Source organism: Staurois parvus, unplaced genomic scaffold (assembly GCF_062004578.1).
Source record: "Staurois parvus isolate SC_StPar_1 unplaced genomic scaffold, SC_StPar_1.0 ptg000786l, whole genome shotgun sequence".
Classification (NCBI taxonomy): Eukaryota; Metazoa; Chordata; class Amphibia; order Anura; family Ranidae; genus Staurois; species Staurois parvus.
In genome coordinates this window covers 13,473-37,500 of record NW_028318582.1, presented here as the reverse complement: position 1 = coordinate 37,500, position 24,028 = coordinate 13,473, and the positions used below count along the sequence as shown (strand labels likewise).

The window sequence follows — 24,028 nt, the reverse complement described above, 5'->3', positions numbered from 1 at the left end:
TTGTTGCTGTATTGTCTCCCGTTAGATTGTAAAGCGCTGAGCAAATTGTTGCTATATAAATCCTGTATAATAAAATTAATAATAAACAATATATATATACACACACACTTTTTTTTTTTAGTTAGAACTTTTCCTTTAAAAAGTATAACTTCGCCTTTACAATAAAGGACAAACTGAATTTGACCCTGAAGAGAGGCCGTGAGAGAAACCTCCCATTCACTCATAGGCCGCTGCTTGTGATGACATCACACTGGGTTAAAACCATGTTAGTATCCAATTCAATTTGTGCTCCTTTAAGGCAGAGCAATCCCATTTCTGCAGGTAATAGAGATGAACAGCAAACTCTGCTTCCACAGTTATGTGATTTCTGTACAGGCTAAATGTTGTAATATTGTTAGCACATTAAAACCACATAACGTTTAGTTCCAAAAATAAATAAATTTAGTCCACATCATCTAAAGGACTGGGCACCAGCAATACACTGTCAAGTTCCAAAGATGATAACAACAGGAGCTCCCTTGAACTGTCACTAAAGTACTTTATAAGTAGCGAACCTTTAAAGGACTTTGTGGACAGGAGTGAAAAACAACGCAATAAACTACATAAAGTTCAGCCAGACTTCACTGTATTCTTAATAATATATGGTCTTTAAACAATTCCCACCTCCAACAACCTTTTAGCAGAAGTGTATAAAAATGCCAGTGCAATACCTCCAGGTCCAATTTCTAACTCGTTGGAGTCTCGCTCTAAGCTGCCGGCGCTGCTCACAATGTTCATGAGATGAATTGCCGTCCATGCAAAGGGCATGCGATACCTTCCCAGTCTCTGGCAGAACTGCTCCCCCTGACTGCGCAACTTTTCCAGCTTCTCCTTATTCTGCAAAACAGCATGGAGTCAGATCAACAAAATGCTAAGTATAATGCAGGGTTGTTGGCACAGCCCATAGGAGAACCTATCTGTTCCTGCTGGACCAAGTCACCTCCTGGGGTTATATCTACTGGGGACGCCAGTTGTCATTTTTATGCCACAGTTCCTGGCGTTGTTTCTTCTCACCTTAGAGCAGGGGTAGGCAACCTGAGAGCCACGGGACTACAAGTTCCATCATGCCTCTGCAAGTCATAGCTGTAACTGTCAGTTTTGTAATCTTTGCAATGCCTCATGGGAAATGTAGTTCCACAACAGCTAGAGAGCCGCAGGTTGCCTACCCCCGCCTTAGAGTTATGGGTGTTCCTACAACCCTTGGAGAGCTTCCACGGATGACATTGCATTACTCATAGAATACAATTAATTAAAAATTGAACTTAGGAAACAAGAGCCCCTCAAATGGTATGCAGGGCTGGGAACTCAAGGAGAGATATATTACCACTAAAATCTGAGACACAGAAGAAACACACTGCTCAAAAAAATGAATGGAACACTTTTGAATCAGAGTCTAGCATCAATGAAGTCAATGAAATTCCTGGGATATTGATCTGATCAGGTAAGTAGCAGAGGGGGTTGCTCATCATTTTCAGCTGCTTTGTGGTTAATGAAATTAACAACAGGTGCACTAGATGGGCAACAATGAGACAACCCCCAAAACAGAAATGGTTTTACAGGTGGAGGCCACTGACATTTTTTCCCTACCAGGGGCAGACTGACCATTTGGAAACTCGGGCACTGCACGAGGGCCCGGGGTCAGTAGGGGGCCCCATGAGATGCCCCTGGTACCTTTTTCATAGGCTTTTTTGAGTTTGGGCAAGGACACAGGGGCCCCATGATCCCCTATTGCCCGGGGGCCCCATAAGTTCTCAGTCCGCCCCTGTTCCCTACTCATCTTTCCTGACTGTTTTTCACTAGTTCTGCATTTGGCTAGAGTCAGTGTCACTACTGGTAGCATGAGGCCATACCTGGACCCTACAGAGGTTTCACAGGCAGTCCAACTCCTCTAAGATGGCACATCAATATCTGCCATTGCCAGAAGGTTTGCTGTGTCTCCCAGCACAGTCTCAAGAGCAAGGAGGAGATTCCAGGAGACAGGCAGTTACTCTAGGACAGCTGGACAGGGCCGAAGAAGGTCCTTAACCTATCAGCAGGACCAGTATCTGTTCCTTTGTGCAAGGAGGAACAGGATGAGCTCTGCCAGAGCCCTACAAAATGACCTCCAGCAGGCAACTGGTGTGAATGTCTCTGACAAAACAATGAGAAACAGACTTCATGAGGGTGGCCTGAGGGCCCAAAGTCCTCTAGTGGGCCCTGTTCTCACTGCCCGGCACCATAGAGCTCGATTGGCATTTGCCATTGAACACAAGAATTGGCAGGTCCACCACTGGCACCCTGTGCTTTTCACAGATGAGAGCAGGTTCCCCCTGAGCACATGTGACAGACATGAAAGGGTCTGGAGAAGCCGTGGAGAACATTCTGCTGCCTGTAACATCATTCGGCATGACTGTTTTGGTGGTGGGTCAGTGATGGTCTGGGGAGGCCTATCCATGGAGGGACGCACAGACCTCTACAGGCTAGACAATGGCACCCTGACTGCCATTAGGTATGGGGATGAAATCCTTGGACCGATTGTCTGACCCTACACTGGTGCAGGGGGTCCTGGGTTACTCCTGGTGCACGACAATGCCCGGCCTCATGTGGGGAGAGTATGCAGGCAGTTCCTGGAGGATGAAGGAATTGATACCATTGAATGGCCCCCACACTCGCCTGACCCAAATCCAATAGAAAACCTCTGGGATGTCATGTTTCAGTCCATCCGACGCCGCCTGGTTGCACCTCAGACTGTCCAGGAGCTCAGTGATGCCCTGATCCAAATCTGGGAGGAAATCCCCCCAGGACACCATCCGTCATCTCATTAGGAGCCTCCCTCGACATTGTCAGGCATGCATACAAGCACATGGGGGCCATACACACTACTGAGGACCATTTTGAGTTGCTGCAATGACATTTCAGCAAAATGGACTTTCAGTCCTCTGTAGGTTGATAATTTTCATTTCCATCAAACAATGGGGCATCCTTACCTTCCTAACACATTACCCCGTCCATGTCAGTATAGATATGCAGCATGATATTTTTCTCCATTTAGATCTGATGTGTTTTCAAAGTTTTCTTTTTAATTTAGTTGAGCAGTGTATATGAAATCATTATGGGACCAATTTAAAGTGGACTCCCACCGCTATAAGATATAAGAATAAATAAAAAGCATAGGGAATGTGGTGTACTTGGTGTATTTGATGCCCAGGTCTATATAAAAAAAGAAATTTCAGTAATAATGAAATCAAAAGCCGTAATTATTAATGGCCTGAAAAAAAATGCAGGTAATAAAAATTGTAGTGTTCTTTCATATTGGTGGTAAGTAGAGAAGAGCCCCCTTACATTGGTGGTCAGTGGTGCAGTGTCCCCTTACATTGGTGGTCAGCGGAAGAAGGGCTCTCTTACATTGGTCGGTGGGAAGATTGCCCCTTATATTGGAGGTCAGTGGGAAGATTGCCACTTATACTTTCGTGGTCAGTGGGGGGAATGGTCCTTACATTGGTGGTCAATGGGAGGAGTGCTCTTACATTGGTCTTTAATAGGAAGAATGCTCCTTTAATGGTTGGTCAGAGGGAAGAATGTTTCTTACATTAGTAGTTAGTTGGAAAAATGTCCTTTAGAATGGTGGTCAGTGGGAAGTATGACGTCTTCATTGGTGGTTGGTAAGCAGAATGGTTCTAACACTTGTAGTCAGTGGGAAGAATGTCCCTTACATTGGTGGTCAGTGGGAAGAATGCTCCTTACATTGGTGGTCAGTGGGAAGAATGCCCCTTACATTGGTGGTCAGTGGGAAGAATGTCCCTTACATTGGTGGTGGTCAGTGGGAAGAATGCCCCTTACATTGGTGGTCAGTGGGAAGAATGCCCCTTACATTGGTGATCAGAAGAATGCCCCTTACATTGGTGGTCAGTGGGAAGAATGTCCCTTACATTGGTGGTGGTCAGTGGGAAGAATGTCCCTTACATTGGTGGTGGTCAGTGGGAAGAATGCCCCTTACATTGGTGGTGGTCAGTGGGAAGAATGCCCCTTACATTGGTGATCAGAAGAATGCCCCTTACATTGGTGATCAGTGGGAAGAATGTTCCTTACATTGGTGATCAGTGGGAAGAATGCTCCTTACATTGGTGGTCAGTGGGAAGAATGCCCCTTACATTGGTGATCAGTGGGAAGAATGTCCCTTACATTGGTGGTCAGTGGGAAGAATGTCCCTTACATTGGTGGTCAGTGGGAAGAATGCTCCTTACATTGGTGATCAGTGGGATGAATGTCCCTTACATTGGTGATCAGTGGGAAGAATGTTCCTTACATTGGTGGTCAGTGGGAAGAATGTTCCTTACATTGGTGGTCAGTGTGAAGAATGTCCTTACATTGGTGATCAGTGGGAAGAATGCTCCTTACATTGGTGATCAGTGGGAAGAATGCCCCTTACATTGGTGATCAGTGGGAAGAATGTCCCTTACATTGGTGATCAGTGGGAAGAATGTCCCTTACATTGGTGATCAGTGGGAAGAATGTTCCTTACATTGGTGGCCAGTTGGAAGAATGTCCCTTACATTGGTGATCAGTTGGAAGAATGCTCCTTACATTGGGGGTCAGTGGGAAGAATGTCCCTTACATTGGTGATCAGTGGGATTAATGTCCCTTACATTGATGATCACTGGGAAGAATGCCCCTTACATTGGTGATCAGTGGGAAGAATGTTCCTTACATTGGTGGTCAGTGGGAAGAATGTTCCTTACATTGGTGGTCAGTGGGAAGAATGCCCCTTACATTGGTGATCAGAAGAATGCCCCTACATTGGTGCTCAGTGGGAAGAATGTTCCTTACATTGGTGATCAGTGGGAAGAATGCTCCTTACATTGGTGGTCAGTGGGAAGAATGCCCCTTACATTGGTGATCAGTGGGAAGAATGTCCCTTACATTGGTGGTCAATGGGAAGAATGTCCCTTACATTGGTGGTCAGTGGGAAGAATGCTCCTTACATTGGTGATCAGTGGGAAGAATGTTCCTTACATTGGTGGTCAGTGGGAAGAATGTTCCTTACATTGGTGGTCAGTGTGAAGAATGTCCTTACATTGGTGATCAGTGGGAAGAATGTCCCTTACATTGGTGATCAGTGGGAAGAATGCCCCTTACATTGGTGATCAGAAGAATGCCCCTTACATTGGTGGTCAGTGGGAAGAATGTCCCTTACATTGGTGGTCAGTGGGAAGAATGTCCCTTACATTGGTGGTGGTCAGTGGGAAGAATGCCCCTTACATTGGTGGTGGTCAGTGGGAAGAATGCCCCTTACATTGGTGATCAGAAGAATGCCCCTTACATTGGTGATCAGTGGGAAGAATGCCCCTTACATTGGTGATCAGTGGGAAGAATGTCCCTTACATTGGTGATCAGTGGGAAGAATGTCCCTTACATTGGTGATCAGTGGGAAGAATGTTCCTTACATTGGTGGCCAGTTGGAAGAATGTCCCTTACATTGGTGATCAGTTGGAAGAATGCTCCTTACATTGGGGGTCAGTGGGAAGAATGTCCCTTACATTGATGATCAGTGGGAAGAATGTTCCTTACATTGGTGGTCAGTGGGAAGAATGTTCCTTACATTGGTGGTCAGTGGGAAGAATGCCCCTTACATTGGTGATCAGAAGAATGCCCCTTACATTGGTGATCAGTGGGAAGAATGTTCCTTACATTGGTGATCAGTGGGAAGAATGCTCCTTACATTGGTGGTCAGTGGGAAGAATGCCCCTTACATTGGTGATCAGTGGGAAGAATGTCCCTTACATTGGTGGTCAGTGGGAAGAATGTCCCTTACATTGGTGGTCAGTGGGAAGAATGCTCCTTACATTGGTGATCAGTGGGAAGAATGTTCCTTACATTGGTGGTCAGTGGGAAGAATGTTCCTTACATTGGTGGTCAGTGTGAAGAATGTCCTTACATTGGTGATCAGTGGGAAGAATGCTCCTTACATTGGTGATCAGTGGGAAGAATGCCCCTTACATTGGTGATCAGTGGGAAGAATGTCCCTTACATTGGTGATCAGTGGGAAGAATGCTCCTTACATTGGTGGCCAGTTGGAAGAATGTCCCTTACATTGGTGATCAGTTGGAAGAATGCTCCTTACATTGGTGGTCAGTGGGAAGAATGCTCCTTACATTGGTGGCCAGTTGGAAGAATGTCCCTTACATTGGTGATCAGTGGGAAGAATGCTCCTTACATTGGTGGCCAGTTGGAAGAATGTCCCTTACATTGGTGATCAGTTGGAAGAATGCTCCTTACATTGGGGGTCAGTGGGAAGGATGTCCCTTACATTGGTGATCAGTGGGATTAATGTCCCTTACATTGATGATCACTGGGAAGAATGCCCCTTACATTGGTGATCAGTGGGAAGAATGTTCCTTACATTGGTGGTCAGTGGGAAGAATGTTCCTTACATTGGTGGTCAGTGGGAAGAATGTTCCTTACATTGGCGGTCAGTGGGAAGAATGTCCCTTACATTGGTGATCAGTGGGAAGAATGTTCCTTACATTGGTGGTCAGTGGGAAGAATGTCCCTTACATTGGTGATCAGTGGGAAGAATGTTCCTTACATTGGTGATCAGTGAGAAGAATGTTCCTTACATTGGTGATCAGTGGGAAGAATGTCCCTTACATTGGTGATCAGTGAGAAGAATGTTCCTTACATTGGTGGTCAGTGGGAAGAATGTCCCTTACATTGGTGGTCAGTGGGAAGAATGTCCCATACATTAATAGTTACTGGCAATAATGCTCTTAAATTGTAACACTTTAATTGCTGATCACATAACTAACAGAAAACATCATGTGATTTTTTGGTAATAAATAAACCCGGGTAAACAACAGAAACTAGATTACTCACTTTTGCTGCATCCGCCTCCTTATAGATCATATAGGGCTCTGCACACTCTCCTATGTCACCCTGCTGCAATACCTTTTCCAGCTGAAAAAGAAACAGCAGTTCAACAAGACATTGCCAGTAAGCTATTGTTAAAGCAAAATTCCAAAGAAAAAACAGTTAAGTTTTAAAGGGCTCATTCACATGGCTGTTCCTGGCCGTACACCACCCAGCTAATATATTTCTTTGGCGGGTACAGTCATGGATGTACATTCAGCAGAGGCTGCACAGCCTGCACAAGTCAATGACAGGCTGACAGGGTTCACAGCTGTCTGCATGTAATTACACATGGACCGATTACCTGCGATTAGGGACAGGTAAGCATCCTTGGAAGTTCTAGCTGAACCTTCTACAGACTGCTATATACCTGTACAGCGATTTTTACTTCACATAGATCATATCGCAATACATGTTTTAGCTGGCCAACTGTGTCAAAGTAGTCCCTCTATGGCCAGTCCCTAACCTGCTCTGCAAAATGCAAAGGCTACGGTGGGACACAATGCCAAAATGCGGGAAACAGAAGAAAACTGGAGGAGAGGCACTAGGCTCAGGTCTGACCACTGAACTTCAATGCAACAGAACTATGATATGCCTGTGTTCAAATCGCAATAGCTTGTACGTGTATATAATATATTGGGTGCAAAAGGGGTGTGGCCACCCCTTTCAAATAAGTATCCTTGGATGTGCAAAGTCTATGTACAGAGCTGCTCATCCAGGGGCGGACTGACCATTTGGAAACTCGGGCACTGCCAGAGGGCCCGGGGCCAGTAGGGGGCCCTATGAGATGCCCCTGTTACCTTTTTCATAGGCTTTTTTGAGTTTGGGCAAGGACACAGGGGCCCCATGATCCCCTATTGCCCGGGGGCCCCATGAGCAGTCAGTCCGCCCATGCTCATCTGTCTTTAGTTGCATATAATTACTCCTTGAGTGGTTACATGCAAACCATGCCACAGACAGCTTCTGAACGCAAACACATGGCTATACCCGCCACAGAAATTTGGTGATCTGGGCAGTATACGGCCACAAATGAGCCCTTAATAGCCTATTTAAAAAAAACAATATGGAGCTGTCCCCTGCAGTATTTCTATTTCACCACACGATGTCCTCAGTCCCACATGTTGAAGGACAGCCAGCATCATCCCACCCCTCTGTGGGGATGTCATCAGGGGCCCTGGGCTCAGGATATTGGTGTCCTTTTATCATGCAGCTGTAAATGACCGTTACTCAGTTCTCTGGCATTCTCAGAGGATCAGTTCTCCTCTGAATGCCTTTTTATGAAGCAGTGTAGATCGTTTCTCCTAATGAGGAGAGAAGCGATCTACAAATGCTTTCAACGCTAGAAAACGGCTGCTGTTACTGTAATCTCGCGAGATTACAGTAAGAGATCAGTCAAACACCGTTTACTAAGCAGAGGTAAATTATCTTTGCTTCTTTTGCGGTTCCCCCCGATTCTCCAGCTCTGGGCTGGAGAATCTGGAGGGAGAACACAGATCTCCAGTGAAGGGCTGACATCGCTGCTTCATACACTGGCCATCTGTGTGCTGAGATGATCAGCAGAGAACATGTTCTCCGCTGATCATCTGTTTCCTAAACCACTAATGATCTGAGATCAGCAACAATCCTCAGGATCGCGGCTGATCTCTCTTTCATAAAAGGACACCATAATGCAAACTATTACCCTAGTCAATGTTCCCACTACAGATTGCTGGGGTACGAGGGCCGCACATCATATACCAAAGGGCCACATGCACCCCTTGGACCCTAGGTTGGGCCCCAGGGGCCTAGGCGGTCGGAGCGGAAGTGGCAATGATAAAAATATTAGAGAAGGGGGGAGGATTAAAAAAAAAAGTGTACCTTCCCATTTAGGGGTGAAGCTCCGGTTTATCTTATGTCTTGTGTATCAGTTATGTATATAAAAGTAACAAAAGTTAATTTCTCCTTGATTTTCAATACCCACTTTAATAACCAGGAACACGTCTTGGGATGGATACGTGATGGAGAAGATGGCAGATCTTGCCAGCGTGGTGATGGCCGCTGGAGTGACGTAGGGGCGAAGCATTCCTTTTATTTGCTCCGAGTTTAGATCAAAGTAGAAGTTTTCTGAAATCTTTAGGGGGAAAAAAAAATAAAAATCAATAATTATTCATTTATAGCTCTTCCCAAAAAGCTCACCTACTCACATAAAAATTATTACTACCTTTTGTACCACTAGCCCCTCCCTCTTAGATTGTAAGCTCCCAGGATCAGGCCCTCCTATCCCTCTTGTATTGAACTGTATTGTTGCTGTATTGTCTCCCGTTATATTGTAAAGCGCTGAGCTAACTGTTGGCGCGATAGAAATCCTGTATAATAATAATATTAATAATAATTTCAGGTACTTTTTACTCAATTTACACAGCGCTTTACATATATATTGTACATTCACATCAGTCCCTAACCCTCAAGGGGTGTACAATCTAAGGTCCCTAACTCACATTCATACATACACATACTAGGGACAATTTAGACAGGAGCCAATTCACCTACTAGCATGTCTTTGGAGTGTGGGAGGAAACTGGAGTACCCGGAGGAAACCCACGCAGGCACAGGGAGAACATGCAAACTCCAGGCAGGTGGTGCTGTGGTTGGGATTCGAACCAATGACCCAAGTACTGCCAGGCGGAAGTGCTAACCATTTATCCCATAAAAAGATATACGCTCGGTGCAGCAAAGTGGATAGGAAACCGTCTCAAGTGCGGCAATGCAATTGGCACAACCCCCTCGGGACATACTCTCCAGTAGACTTTTCGGGGTTTTGGCACATTTTTTTTTTTAAAATCGGTAAAGTTGGAAAATTTGCGGCTGATTTTGACGATCGGCCAATTTTCCCGGCAATGATGGGCAAATCGGCCGATTGTTTTACTGATAAAAAATCTGCGCATGAGCCGTGACCTGCAAGAAGAAGAAAAAGAAATAGAAGAAAGAGAAGAATAAGAAAAAGAAGAAGAGGAAGAAAAAGCAGAATTCCAGTCCGCTATTATATTTTATATGAAAAGTCTTGTGGTTGCAACAATGTATCTATTTGTATCCAAATAAAAACATATGGATACAAATGGATACAATGTTGCAACCGCAATACTTTTTCATGTCAAATATAATAGCGGAGCTCTCTGCAAGGGTCAGGAATAATTAAATGCCGGCCTTAGGCGGGATGAAAATCGGCCGATTTTTTTACCATTGGTGGTAACGTCGGCCGATCGAACGACAGATTTTTCTTTTTTTTTTTATAAACAAAACGGACGGTTTTTAACCCGTCTACGGCCTTCTTAAGGGGGAAGTTCCGCTTTAAAGTGAGAGTTGTAAAATAAAAAAAAATAATTACATTAGCTGTGTTTGTAGTTGGGCTCTAAGGCATAAAAGAAAAACACCAAAAGAAATACAGAGAGAACCAATGCAAACTTCTTCCAAACATTTGTGTTACCTGGCAGTAATGCGGATCTAATGGCATTAATGCTTTTCAAATCACTGACCTGGAACAGGTTTTTAACAGGAGTTTTGGTTTCTCTAGGACTTTATTCAATGCATGCTTGTTCCACATCAGTGACTAAAGCTGGCCATATATGCATCGAAATTTGACCAGTTCAGCAGGGACCAGCCAAATTTTGATCCATGTATGGGCACCCGGGTTGTACAGAAGTCAATTCACCGATTGCCTTCTGTACAATAACCACCTCCTGACCGCCCTATAGCAGAAGTACTGCTACAGGGTGGCAGGGCTTCTCAAAATCACATATATATATATATATACATGATTTTGTATTTCCAGGTAGGGGGCTCTCTACCCGCACCACCATTGGCATCTTCAGCTGTCGATCACCGGGTCCCGGCCAGTGATATCCCGCTGGCATCTGGCAACTGCCTAGTATCACTGACAAGGGAGAGACCTTAAGTAAACAATACAGATCTCTCCCCTGCCAGATCCTGCACACTGCTTTGTATGGCTCTGCATTCACAGCAGTGTGCTTACATAGTAAAGCACAGCACACAGTAAAATACACACACAGCACACAGTTAACCCTTTGATCACCGCAGATGTTAACCCCTTCCTGCCCAGTGCGATTAGTACAGTGTCAGTGCTATTTATTAGCACTGATCACTGTATTGGTGTCACTGGGGATGTCAGTGAGACCACGTCAGATCCTCCCAGTGTCAGAATGCCTGCGGCAGTCCTGCTATAAGTCACTGATCACCGCCATTACTAGTATAAAAAAAAAATACCAGTACATTTACATCACCATTTGTAGACGCTATAACTTTCACGTAAACCAATTAATTTACAGGTATTGGGATTTTTTTTTTTTAGCAAAGACATGGAGCAGAATACATTTTGGCCTAAATTTACGACGAAATTTGATTTTTTACATTTTTTTACTGGACATGTTTAATAGCAAAAAGTCAAAAATATTGTTTTTCTTCTCAAAATTGTCGGTCTTTTTTTGTTTATAGCGCAAAAAATTAAAAAAGGAGAGGAGATCAAAGACCACCAAAAGAAAGCTAAGGATGTAAATTTCATTTGGGTGCAGCGTTGCATGACTGCGCAATTGTCAGTTAAAGTAACGAAGCGCCATATCTCAAAAAATGGCCTGGTCAGGAAGAGGGGTAAATCCCCTGGAGGGCAAGTCAGTAAAGGTAAATGCTGCTCGATCGGCACAACCGGCTATAGCTGGCAGTGCTGATCAATGTGTTCTGATGGTGGGGAAGTCTCCCTGATGTTCGAAGACAATAGCTTAGCAGGAGTGATTCCCCCATCCACCTCGAGCGTGTAGATGAAGGAATCAGATCTTTTTTTTTTTTTTTTTTCCAACCCATTGGGTGAGTGAAAAAAAATGAATCATCTATGAGCTGCTTTAGAAAGTACTGGAGTTAGTAGCTCAGCCTGACTGCCAGGAAACTAGCATTTTTAAAAACAGCAACCACCCCCCCCCCCCCCCGTAATTTTTTCAGCACTGTTTTTTCTTTTTCGATTTTTCCCTAAACTGATGCCTAGTTGACTGTATGGTAAAACACATCCTTCAACCCTCAACACAATTCTGCAACGTCGTCACCCACCTTTTTCTTTTCCTTGGCATCATACAATGCCAGACTGGCAAATATCGGTTCAATTTCTATTTCAAATCTGCAAGGAAAAAAACAGCATTGTGTTGAGCTGTGTAACTTTTACAAAGATTTACAGAACAATTTGTCTTTTCCATTTCACAAAATAAAGTATGATAAAACAGTAACCTACAGCAATGAATAAGTACTTTCCACTTTTACTGACAATTTAACACAAGCACATCCCACCACCAGTGGCGTCCCGAGGCAGGTGAGGGAGGTGCGGTCCGCACCGGGTGACACCGACCGCATGGGGTGACACCGGACCCGCTCCACGAAAAGGTAAGTTGTAAAGAAAGCCGACGATCCCCGCAGGATGGATCGGATCTGTGGATTGAGCATAATGGATCGGAGTCCTATCTATTATGCTCAATCCACAGATCCAATCCATCCTGCAGGGATTGTCGGAGGGGGTGTCACCAAGTGTTACCGCACCCGGTGACACCAAGCTTAGGGACGCCCCTGCTGCTGTGTTTAGTTTGGTTTTGCACAGAGCATCCCTGATCCTTCTCTTTGCGGGTCCCCCCGCCGGCACTCCTGGCCCCTCCCTCCTGCCAAGCGCACCCACAGCAAGCAGCTTGCTATGAGGGGAAACCGAGCAGGCTCACTCCCTTAGCCCCTGCTCTGTGTGTCCATTCACATATGGATGCGTCTCAGCCCTGCCCCCTGCTTTCTCCTCATTGGCTCACTGGCTGTGATTGACAGTAGCAGGAGCAAATGGACAGCCAAAGCTTAAGTGCACATCGCTGAATCGATCCATCCTGCGGGGATCGTCGGCTTTCTTTACAACTTACCTTTTCTTGGAGCGGGTCCGGTGTCACCCCGTATAGGTTGCATGCAGACGATCCTGCAGGGTGACACTGGTGTATCGGCAAGATGTGTCTCCCATGTAGATATGTCCCCCTGAAGCAACTGCGCATGTCCCAGTTTCAGGCACGATCAATCGATGATAGAACTACTGCTATCATCGATTGATCGTGCCTGAAACCGCGGCATGCGCAGTTGTCCCGGACCCGCTACAAGAAAAGGTAAGTTGTAAAGAAAGCGGACGATCCCCGCAGGATGGATCGGATCTGCGGATTGAGCTTAATGGATCGGACTCCGATCCATTATGCTCAATCCACAGATCCCATCCATTCTGCGGGGATTGTCGGAGGGGGTGTCACCAAGTGTTATCGCACCAGGTGACACCAACCCTAGGGATGCCTCTGCCCACCACTGTCAGACTTAATTGGCCATAGTATGTTTGTAAAGTTTGTTAACTTAAAGGGATTCTCAAGGCAAATTTTTATTTTTTTTTCAATATAGAACAATCATGTCTATACTTACCTCTTGTTTGAAGTGGTTTTGCACAGAGCAGCCCAGATCCTCCTCTTCTCAGGTCCTCCGCAGGCTCTCCTCCCTCCTGTCTGGTGCCACCACAGCAAGAAGCTTGCTATGGGGGTACCCGATGCTCTGTGTGTCCATTCACACACAGAGCTGTGGCTCAGCCCTGCCCTCTCTCTTTTCTCATTGGCTCACTTAGGGTTCATGTACACTGCAGCTGATAAACGCACGTACAGGAGCTTTTCTGCGTTTTTTTTTTAGCAGCCCCTGAACTCCCCCTAATGTTTTCCTATGTGTCCATGTACACATCATCATTTACAGGCAGTTGAGTTTACAGTTTTTTTTTTAAAGCACCAAACATGTGTTCAGGAGTAGATTTTATCAGCGTTTCAAACGCCAAACACTTGTAAATGTGTTAAATGTAAATCACTAATTCTCCCCAACCCTTTATAAGCACACTTCACCTCTACCCTTAGAGGTGTACAAATGTAAATATAGATATGCTCAGTGACAATTAATAAAAGGAGCCTTTCATTATATAATAATTTCAAAAATCTATAATTTTCAAATTAAAGTCCAATTTCAAATTAAAGTCCAATATCACAATAAAAGAAATAAATAAATATGTGTAGTCCAAAAAAATTGATTCAAGTGTAAAAACTCTCCGCTGCTTGCAAAACCCTGATTACCTCAAAAAAACAAAACAAAAAATACGTAGTGCATTATCCTTTATAAATAAAAATTTACATGTGAAATCAATCCGATAATATTCACCCAAGTGAAAAAACACGTGTATATATCAAACCACATACACATGCGATATACTGTGCAAAACCATGCATGTGAAACACTCTACTGTGCTAAAAACTCATGACACAGTGCACACTTCTATCAGGGTGAGGAGTGAATACCCTTACCAATATTCAAAGCAATTTATGTTTTTGATCTCAATCCACAGAAATTGCCTGGTGATATAAATCCTTTTGAAGATGTCCTCAGGGTTTGCTTTGATCCTATGATATTGTATGGATCCTTCCACCCTAGCAACTCAGATATGTCTCCACCATATACGCCAGTCGCATACCCATATATAAGGAATAAATCATAGCGTGATACTGCCACATACTAAGATCCAAAAACTTTTAATTATCCTGCTTACATTAAAAACATCTTTCCATCGCACATAGTATATAAAGACCTGTCTGCCATCCAGAATCCAGGAGAGTCCTAATCGCAAGTCACAGCCGATTTTTTGCCCTCTCCAAGATGGCCGCCACTCCACTTCCGGTATTCTCGTATGCGTCTGACGTCACCTCCCTTTGACGCGTTTCGTCATTGGATCATTATGATTACGTCCAATGACAAAACGCGTCAAAGGGAGGTGAAGTCAGACGCATACGAGAATACCGGAAGTGGAGTGGCGGCCATCTTGGAGAGGGCAAAAAATCGGCTGTGACTTGCGATTAGGACTCTCCTGGATTCTGGATGGCAGACAGGTCTTTATATACTATGTGCGATGGAAAGATGTTTTTAATGTAAGCAGGATAATTAAAAGTTTTTGGATCTTAGTATGTGGCAGTATCACGCTATGATTTATTCCTTATATATGGGTATGCGACTGGCGTATATGGTGGAGACATATCTGAGTTGCTAGGGTGGAAGGATCCATACAATATCATAGGATCAAAGCAAACCCTGAGGACATCTTCAAAAGGATTTATATCACCAGGCAATTTCTGTGGATTGAGATCAAAAACATAAATTGCTTTGAACATTGATAAGGGTATTCACTCCTTACCCTGATAGAAGTGTGCACTGTGTCATGGGTTTTTAGCACAGTAGAGTGTTTCACATACACGGTTTTGCACAGTATATCGCATGTGTATGTGGTTTGATACATACACGTGTTTTTTCACTTGGGTGAATATTATCGGATTGATTTCACATGTAAATTTTTATTTATAAAGGATAATGCACTACGTATTTTTTGTTTTGTTTTTTTGAGGTAATCAAGGTTTTGCAAGCAGCGGAGAGTTTTTACACTTGAATCAATTTTTTTGGACTACACGTATTTATTTATTTATTTTATTGTGATATTGGACTTTAATTTGAAATTGGACTTTAATTTGAAAATTATAGATTTTTGATTTTTGAAATTATTATATAATGAATGGTTCCTTTTATTAATTGTCACTGAGCATATCTATATTCACACTTGTAAATGTGTGTAAATGCGGCTAACCGCGTTTATAAGCGTTTGCATTTAGAAGCGTTTTTTAACTGTTCCATATCCAGATGCTGTCCGGAGCCTTTTTTCATCATCAGGAATGCATGTAAAGCGTTTTCCATGTATTCCAATGGACCCGGTACACCAGCGCAGTCAGTTCCAGGTTTTGCGTGAAGAAAATGGTAGAACGTGCCGCATTATGCTCATGATGGGATCCATAGTGACTACAACCAGAAAAGACAGGTCATCTCCACACATACTGCTCTCTCTGCTTCTGTTCTCTCTATTCCTCTCAAAATGTCTGAAATAGTTAATTTTTTACTATTTTTCAGTGCATTCTGGGCATTTGGGAAGGTCTCCTGAGGGTATCTTAAAAAAACGCTTATAAACACAAACGCTCATAAACGCGGTATGCAAACGCGGCTAAACAGACGTTTTTTAACCTACGTTTTCCAGCAGTCAGTTTCCATCGTTCAGAAGAGTTTTCCAAATGTCCCCGTGTACATGAACCCTTACTGTGATTGACAGCAGCGGGAGCCAAAGAGAAGAGGGAGTCCCGGGTTAGCCGAGACTCCAGTGCACATCGCTGGATCGAGAGGGGGTTAGGTGTGTATTAGGATTGAATAGGGTACCTTAAAGGGTTAAGTGGAAGTAAACATTACTCAAAAAAATGAAACAGAATCTATACTAAAGTAATAATGTTACTTTGTATCTCTCTATAATGAGTGTTATGTTTTGCATCAGCTGGGGGGGGGGGGGGGGGAGAGGCGATTATAATTTTTTAAAGCGCAGCTCCACCCAAAAGGGGAAGTTCCACTTTAAGACTTTGTAATCCGCTCCTCATTAAGGATTGGAATCTTTGGGGAGAAGCAGATACCTGAATTTAACAGGTACCCGCTGCCACTTCTGCTGCAATCGCCTAGGTGATCGAAAGCGGAAGTTGTCCTCCCTCCCTCCCTGTAGTCTTCCGGGATACGTGACAGGTCCCAGAAGACTGCGGGGCCATTCAGAAAGCGCAGCGCTACTCGCGCATGCGCAGTGGGCACCCGGCTGTGAAGCCGCAAACTGTCACAGCTGGGTGCCCACACTGAAGGTACCGGAACCATGGAGAGAAGACGGCCGGTGAAACCAGCTGTGGTGGGGACACCGCCGGACCGAGGGACAGGTAAGTGGCTGTATTTTAAATGTCAGCAGCTACAGTATTTGTAGCTGCTGACTTTTAATTTTTTTTTTTCAGGTGGAACTCCGCTTTAAATTCTTGTCTGGAGTTTTAAATCGCCAGATAAAAATTTAAATCTTGAAAGACTTGACAAGTGAAGAGTCATTACCAAATGAGAATGATACCATTTTTACTGTAGAACAGGAAGTATGTAACTGGCAGGATCACCAATAAAAATACAATTATTATTATTATACAGTATTTATACAGTGCCAATAGTTCGCTCAGCGCTGTACATTATAAAGGGGGACAGAACATGTGACAGAACAATACCAATACAATGCAAAACATGAGGGGATTGAGGGCCCTGCTCTTTGGAGCTTACAATCTAGGAGGGAGTGGATGGTGGCACAGGAGGAGACAGCTATGGGGGATGGGGTGGTAGGAAGAGTGGAGGAGGTCGGCAATTAGCAGGGGGTGGGGTAGGCTTCCCTGAAGAGATGGGTTTTCAGGGCGCACCTAAAGGAGAGGAGAGTAGGTGATAATCTGATGGGTTGGGGCAGGGAGTTCCAGAGGATGGGTGACACCCTGGAGAAGTCCTGGAGGCGGACATGGGAGGAGGAGACCAGGGAACTAGAGAGAAGGAGGTCTTGTGAGGAGCGGATTGAAAAAAAGAATACAAATACAACCGCCACATCTATGGACAGGTCAATTGTGATAGAATATATTTTTGTTATTGGGTTTCGATATACTTTCTTCCTTCACTTCTTGTTCAGGCCTAACAAATAATTGCCAGAATGAGATCAGGTTTGATCTCCTGTGCAACATTTTTGTTTTTGGATTTAGATTCTCTTCAAAATGCACCTGTTGCTTTATTCTGCATGTGCAAACACACGTTCACACAGGCAATTACTTCTGTGCCTCACACAGGCCAGTTTTTATGCTGGCATGGGGATGCACAGGTATTGCGGGCCTCCCTGTGATGGAAGTCCCATAGATGGGGGCAGCACAGTGGCTAAATGGTTAGCACTTCCGCCAGGCAGTGCTAGGGGTCGTTGGTTCAAATCCAAACCATGGCACCACTTGCCTGGAGTTTGCATGTTCTCCCTGTGCCTGCGTGGGTTTCCTCTGGGTACTCCGGTTTCCTCCCACACTCCAAAGACATGCTGGTAGGTGAATTGGCTTCTGTCTAAATTGTCCCTAGTATGTGTATGTATGAATGTGAGTTCGGGACCTTAGATTGTACACCCCTTGAGGGTTAGGGACTGATGTGAATGTACAATATATATGGAAAGTTCTGCGTAAACTGACGGCACTATATAAGTACCTGAAATAAATAAATAAATGTCTATTAGGGACACAAGTCTGCATGAACACAACCGCTGTGTCCCAATATGTCATCTGTGTGGGTCCACAAACTCTCAATGGGTGTGTTTGGGGCCGTACACCTGAACAAATGTCACATTGGGACACAGCGACTGTGTCTGTGTAGCCACCTGTCCCTACAGACGTCTATGGGACTGCTGGCATGTGGATGCACCTATGCATCGGCTTGGACACGGAAGTGATCACCCATGTGAATGAGGTCTAGATCAGGACAGGGATGCAACAAGCATCAAAACTGCTTAGAATGAACTCTACAACACTGAATTCAAAAAGAAGCATACAGTGCCCTCTTGTGAGAAATCCAAGATACTGCAGTACCTCAAAAGTTCCATTCAGCCTGGGGTTCACCCCAGTGCGGTGCGGGAAACGGTACAAATCCTGTGCATTTCCCGCACCGCATTGCAATCACGTTCATGCGATCTGGTGCGGGTGTCCGTAATAAATTAATGACACTCCGAATCAGATTGCAAAACGTGATGCGATTGCCAGAAATCGCATCGCATGGGTAAGAACACCCATGCGATGCGATTCAGGTGCGGATTAAAAAAAAAAAAAAAAAAAAAAAAAAAAAGAGTCCTGCACCTTTTTGGTGCGGATGCGATTTGAGCCAAAGTATATGGCTCAAATCGCAACAAACAGACATTTGCATGCAATTCGCATAGCAATGCGGTGCAATTCCTGTGCGAGTTCCATGCAATGTCCCGCACCGCGTAGTGTGAACCCGCTGTCACAGATTAGGAACTGAAAATTACAACTTATATAAGGGATATTGAAGTCGTTTTAACCACCTTCTGCCCGCCCTATAGTACAATGACAGGCGCAAGGTGGTTCCCTCGTTCTGATAGGAGAATGTATGACGGCCTACCATTCTCACTGCGCATGCGCGGCTCAGGGAGCGCGCAGCGCTGCGATTGCTGGTGCGCCCCTCGGACACAGCGAATCACGGAAAGAGTCGAAGATGTGGGCTCGGTCATATGATCAGCTGTGTCCAATCACAGCTCATCACATGTAAACACGGAAATGCCTGTTATCGGCATTTCTCTCCTCTCGAGCTGTCACGCTGACAGAGGAGAGCCGGTAATCGGCTTTCCGCGGAGGGGACATGTACACTGATCATCAGGGCACTGATGATCAGTGTGCCCTGATGATCAGTGTGGCCCCAGAAGTGCCACCTCTCAGTGCCCATCAGTGCCACATGCCAGTGCCCATCAGTGCCACATATCAGTGCCCATCTGAGCTGCCTTTCAGTGTCACCCATCAGTGCCAGTCAGTGCCACCTATCAGTGTGCATCAGTGTCGCCTATCAGTGTGCATCAGTGCCAGTCAGTGCCGCCTAACAGTGCCAGTCAGTGCCGCCTATCAGTGGCAGTCAGTGACGCCAATCAGTGGCAGTCAGTGACGCCAATCAGTGGCAGTCAGTGACGCCAATCAGTGGCAGTCAGTGACGCCAATCAGTGGCAGTCAGTGACGCCAATCAGTGGCAGTCAGTGACGCCAATCAGTGGCAGTCAGTGACGCCAATCAGTGGCAGTCAGTGACGCCAATCAGTGGCAGTCAGTGACACCAATCAGTGCCGCCTATCAGTGTCATGTATCAGTGCTGCTTTTCAGTACCCATCAGTGATGCCTGTCAATGCTCATCAGTGCCACCTATCAGTTTCCATCAGTGCAGCCTATCAGTGCCCATCACTGCAGCCTCATTAGCGCACATCAGTGAAGGAGAAAAATCAATTATTTACAAAATTGTATAACAAAAACTAAGAAAATTTTTTTTTTCTAATTTTTCAGTGGTTTTTGGTTTGTTTAAGAAAAAATAAAAATCCCCGAGGTGATTAAATACCACCAGAAGAAAGCTCTGTCTCAAAAAAATGCTAAAAATTTCATATGGGTACAGTGTTGCATGACCGCGCAATTGTCATTCAAAGTGTGATAGCGCTGAAAGCTGGAAATTGGCCTGGACCGGAAGGGGGTATAAGTGTCCTGTAGGCTAGTGGTTAAAGGCTCAAGTTTTTTTTACCTTCATGCATTCTATGTTTGCAGCAGCTTCCCAAAAATTACCTGAGCCCCATCTCGATTCAGCGATGTGCACGAGAGCCTCGGCTGTCCATTTGCTCCTGCAACTGTCAATCACAGCCAGTGAGCCAATGAGGAGAAATCAGGGGGCAGGGCTGAGACGCATCCGTATGTGAATGGACACATGCTTGCTGTGGGTGCACTTGGCAGGAGGGAGGGGCCAGGAGTGCCGGCGGGGGACCCGCAAAGAGAAGGTTCAGGGATGCTCTGTGCAAAACCATTAAACACAGCAGCAGGGGCGTCCATAGAGTTGGTGTCACCCGGTGCAGTAACACCCCCTCTGACAACCCCCGCAGAATGGATCGGATCTGCGGATTGAGCATAATAGATAGGACTCCGATCCATTATGCTCCCCAATCCGCAGATCCGGTCCATCCTGCGGGGATCGTCGGCTTTCTTTACAACTTACCTATTCGTGGAGCGGGTCCGTTGTCACCCCGTGCGGTAGGTGTCACCCGTGTCATGTCATGTATGACGTGTTTGTTATTTTTTTTTTTTTAAATCTGCATTTACAACCACTTTAAAGCACTATTGCTGATAAATTAAAAACTTTCAAAAACGGTTTCCCTGCAAATAAATATGAGCTGTATCAAAAGCCCCGGAAGATTTTATAGAAACTGACATTTCCAGAATTGTAGATTTCTTGGTCCCCCAATGCACTCTGTGGAGCCTCCTGCTGGCCTCTACATCACTATTGGACAATCCATCATACCCGGAAGTATCAGTCTCAGAAGTGTCTTTTGGCAGCTGTTTCTTTTCAGTACAGTCCAAATCAGGGGAGCGGGTGGCAGGAAAGGTATTTATTATCTCTGCAGGAACATTTTTTTTTTTTTGGTGGTGTTGGTGGTGGTGATGGTGGGGATGTTTGTAAGACTTTCAAACTGGCGACAGAGGCGTTGACCGGACCTCTTACCTTTAAAGTGATTCTAAAGGCTTTTTTTTTTTTGCTTCTTTTTTTAAATACCAAAAATGTCTATTCTTACCTCCTGTGTGCAGTGGTTTTGCACAGAGCAGCCCAGATCCTCCTCTTCTTGAGTACCCCTCTGGGGCTCCTGGTCCCTCCTTCCTATCGGGTGCCCCCAGAGCAAGCAGCTTGCAATGGGGGCTCCTGCTGATCTGTGTATCCATACACACAGGGAGCCGTGGCTTGGCCCCTCTCCCTCTCTCTTCTCATTGGCTCTCTGGCTGTGAATGACAATAGCTCCAGCTTCTGTCTCAGCCAATGAGGAGAGGGCGTCCCGATATAGCCGAGACTCCAGTGCACTTTGCTGGATCGAGAGGGGACTTAGGTGAGTATTAGGGAGACTGGGGGCGATGCTGCACAGAATAGATTTTTTTACCTTCATGCGTAGAATGCATGAGGATAAAACACCTTGAGCCTTTACAACCTCTTCAACTACTAGAGGAATTATCTACAACTTTACATGAGATATATAGAATTATGGAAATACTGAAGTGTAACCCAGTAAAGGGTGTCTAAAACAATGAGAAAAGATGGCAGCTGCTCATCTAAAGTAGAACTACAAGCAAAACCTTTTTTTCTTTCATTTTGGATAGAATAAGGGAGGATTTCCAACCTCTGTTAATGTCTTTTTTTTTGCCTGCGTCTCCTTGGGGAGATTTCCCTTCACTTCCTGCTCCATAGCCAAAAGAGAAAGTGAGAGGAAATCCCTTCAAAGTGGGGGAATCTATGGACGCCTCCAGAATGAGTTTTCCCCTCTTTTCCTATGCTGGAGACAACCCAAAATTAGTTTGTTTGTTTTTTACTTTCACTTTTGGTGATTGAGAAGGTGAATCTCCCTGATGGGGGCAAAGACAGCAATAAAAACTGGACAGGGGTTCTAATTCCTCTCCACAACTAAAAAAAAAAAGTTTTGCCCTTAGTTATACTTTAACCTCCCTGGCGGTATGATTATTTCAGATTTTTGGTGCTGAAAGCAGTACCATTATTTTGCATGGAAATATGTCGTTTTTTTATTGTAGGCTGTAATTTGTAGGAATAACTCACTGAAATCTGTCCGAACAAGAGTCTAGTAAACATCCCGGGTATGATAAAATTTGAAACACGAAATCATAAATTATAATTTAATAAATAATCATAAACAATAATAAATTTAATTCAATAATATAATCAAACCAAAAACACTGAATTATGAAATATAGCGCCAAGTTCGCACATCGCTGAGCAAAGTCGCAGAATCGTTTTCAGTGTCTGATGATGAATTTCCCCCACAAATCATTATCACTCAATTCTGCAAGTGGTTCTGATTTACTATCGCTGTTCTCTAGCCGGTCTAAAACCGCTTTTGACCTAAAGGGACGCTTTTTGGACGCCATGGACGTTTCTCAGTTTCCAGGCAGAAAGAACAGTAAAAATGCAGGCAGGGCGCCGAACAAAGCACTCGGGACAAAATGTATGTGAAATGGGTTGAAACAGAAATGTTTTACTATGTAAATTTTGTTTGGAAAAAAATGACATTTTTAAAAAATTTTCACATTTCCCACCGCCGGCGCCCGTACGTCCCGATGTCACAGGGACCGGAACACAGAAGCCGGATGCTGGCATCGGCCGGAGGAGATGGCCGGGGACACTGCAGCGGACACATCGCGGGAGTAAAGGACAAGGTAAGCTCTGCAGGGAATCCCTATGCAGCGCCACATGGTAAGCCCGAGAGTAGCTCGGGGTTACCGCTTTTGGTACTGACATTTTACCCCGAGCTACACTCGGGAATACTGCCAGGGGGGTTAACTAGAGGTGCATATGAGGGGAGGACAGAGACTTTTAGTAAATATGGAAAGCGGAATTCCTGCAATCTATTGTGTGATGGATCCTGCACTTACTTGAGGGTCAGGCATTTCACCAGAAGCCTCTGACCAAAATGTTCTTTTGGTACTTCGGGAACACTGAGGCGCTCAATAGGTTCATCCTAGAAATCAAACAAGTTCACAATTACTTGACGTATCACTGACCTTTGCTAAAGCAAGAAAAAAAAAAAAAGTGCTTAACCACTTCCCGACCGACCGGACGGTGGCAGTGCAGGGTCGGATGGCCGTTTATAAACGGCCTCCACACGCCCTGCTTGTGCGCGCTCCCTGGGAGTGCGCAGCACCGCGATCCGGTGCCCGCTGTGTCCTCCGGACACAGTGAAACACCGATCGTCGGACAGGACCTCTGTACGAGGTCCCGATCATGTGATCACTGATTGGCCAATCAGTGATCACATGCAAAGTAGTAAGCAAGATGTCACTTCTGACATCATTGCTTACTACGTGTGAAATCTGTGAATGATCACAGAGATCACATGGTACAAGGCTATTCACAACAGCCTTGTACCATGTGATAAGCTGTGACCAATCACAGCTCACTCAGTACTTCTCAATGAGTGCAAGAATGCAGACAGAGAGAAAGAGAAATGATTCCTTTTTCATCCTATATGGGTGTAAAAGCAATCAGTGTAAAAAAAATAAATAAATAAATCCTCATCACCCCCCACAAGTAGTACAGTGTCACCATGGTGACACTGTACTGCTAGGGTGACAGAATATATAAAGAAAAAATAAAAATAAAAAATAATATAAAAAAATAAAATAAAAATGTAAAAAAAAAATGTTTAAAAATTATCACTTTTGGTTATAGACTAATTTGGATTATTGTTTTTTACTAAAAAGATAACGGAATAAATTTTGGCAAAGATTTATGATGAAATATTATTTATTTGAAAAATTTTATTAAAAAAAAAACACTTTTTTTCAAACTTTGACTTTTTCATTTACATAGCAAAAAAAATAAATATCCCAG

At 44.5% G+C, this 24,028-nt stretch overlaps 1 protein-coding gene across 10 annotated transcripts in view; it reads right to left on the bottom strand.

Annotated features, from left to right (window-relative positions):
- Positions 1-24,028, bottom strand: part of DOCK7 (dedicator of cytokinesis 7) — a 278,665-nt gene that overhangs the window by 242,893 nt on the left and 11,744 nt on the right. For all 10 annotated transcript variants that reach the window (XM_089654661.1, XM_089654662.1, XM_089654663.1 and 7 more), the window contains exons 4-8: positions 23,071-23,156; positions 12,016-12,082; positions 8,885-9,034; positions 6,892-6,972; positions 711-876 (exon numbers count right to left, since the gene is read on the bottom strand). In XM_089654661.1, the coding sequence (XP_089510787.1) occupies positions 711-876; positions 6,892-6,972; positions 8,885-9,034; positions 12,016-12,082; positions 23,071-23,156 (550 nt within the window). The remainder of the gene's footprint in view (positions 1-710; positions 877-6,891; positions 6,973-8,884; positions 9,035-12,015; positions 12,083-23,070; positions 23,157-24,028) is intronic.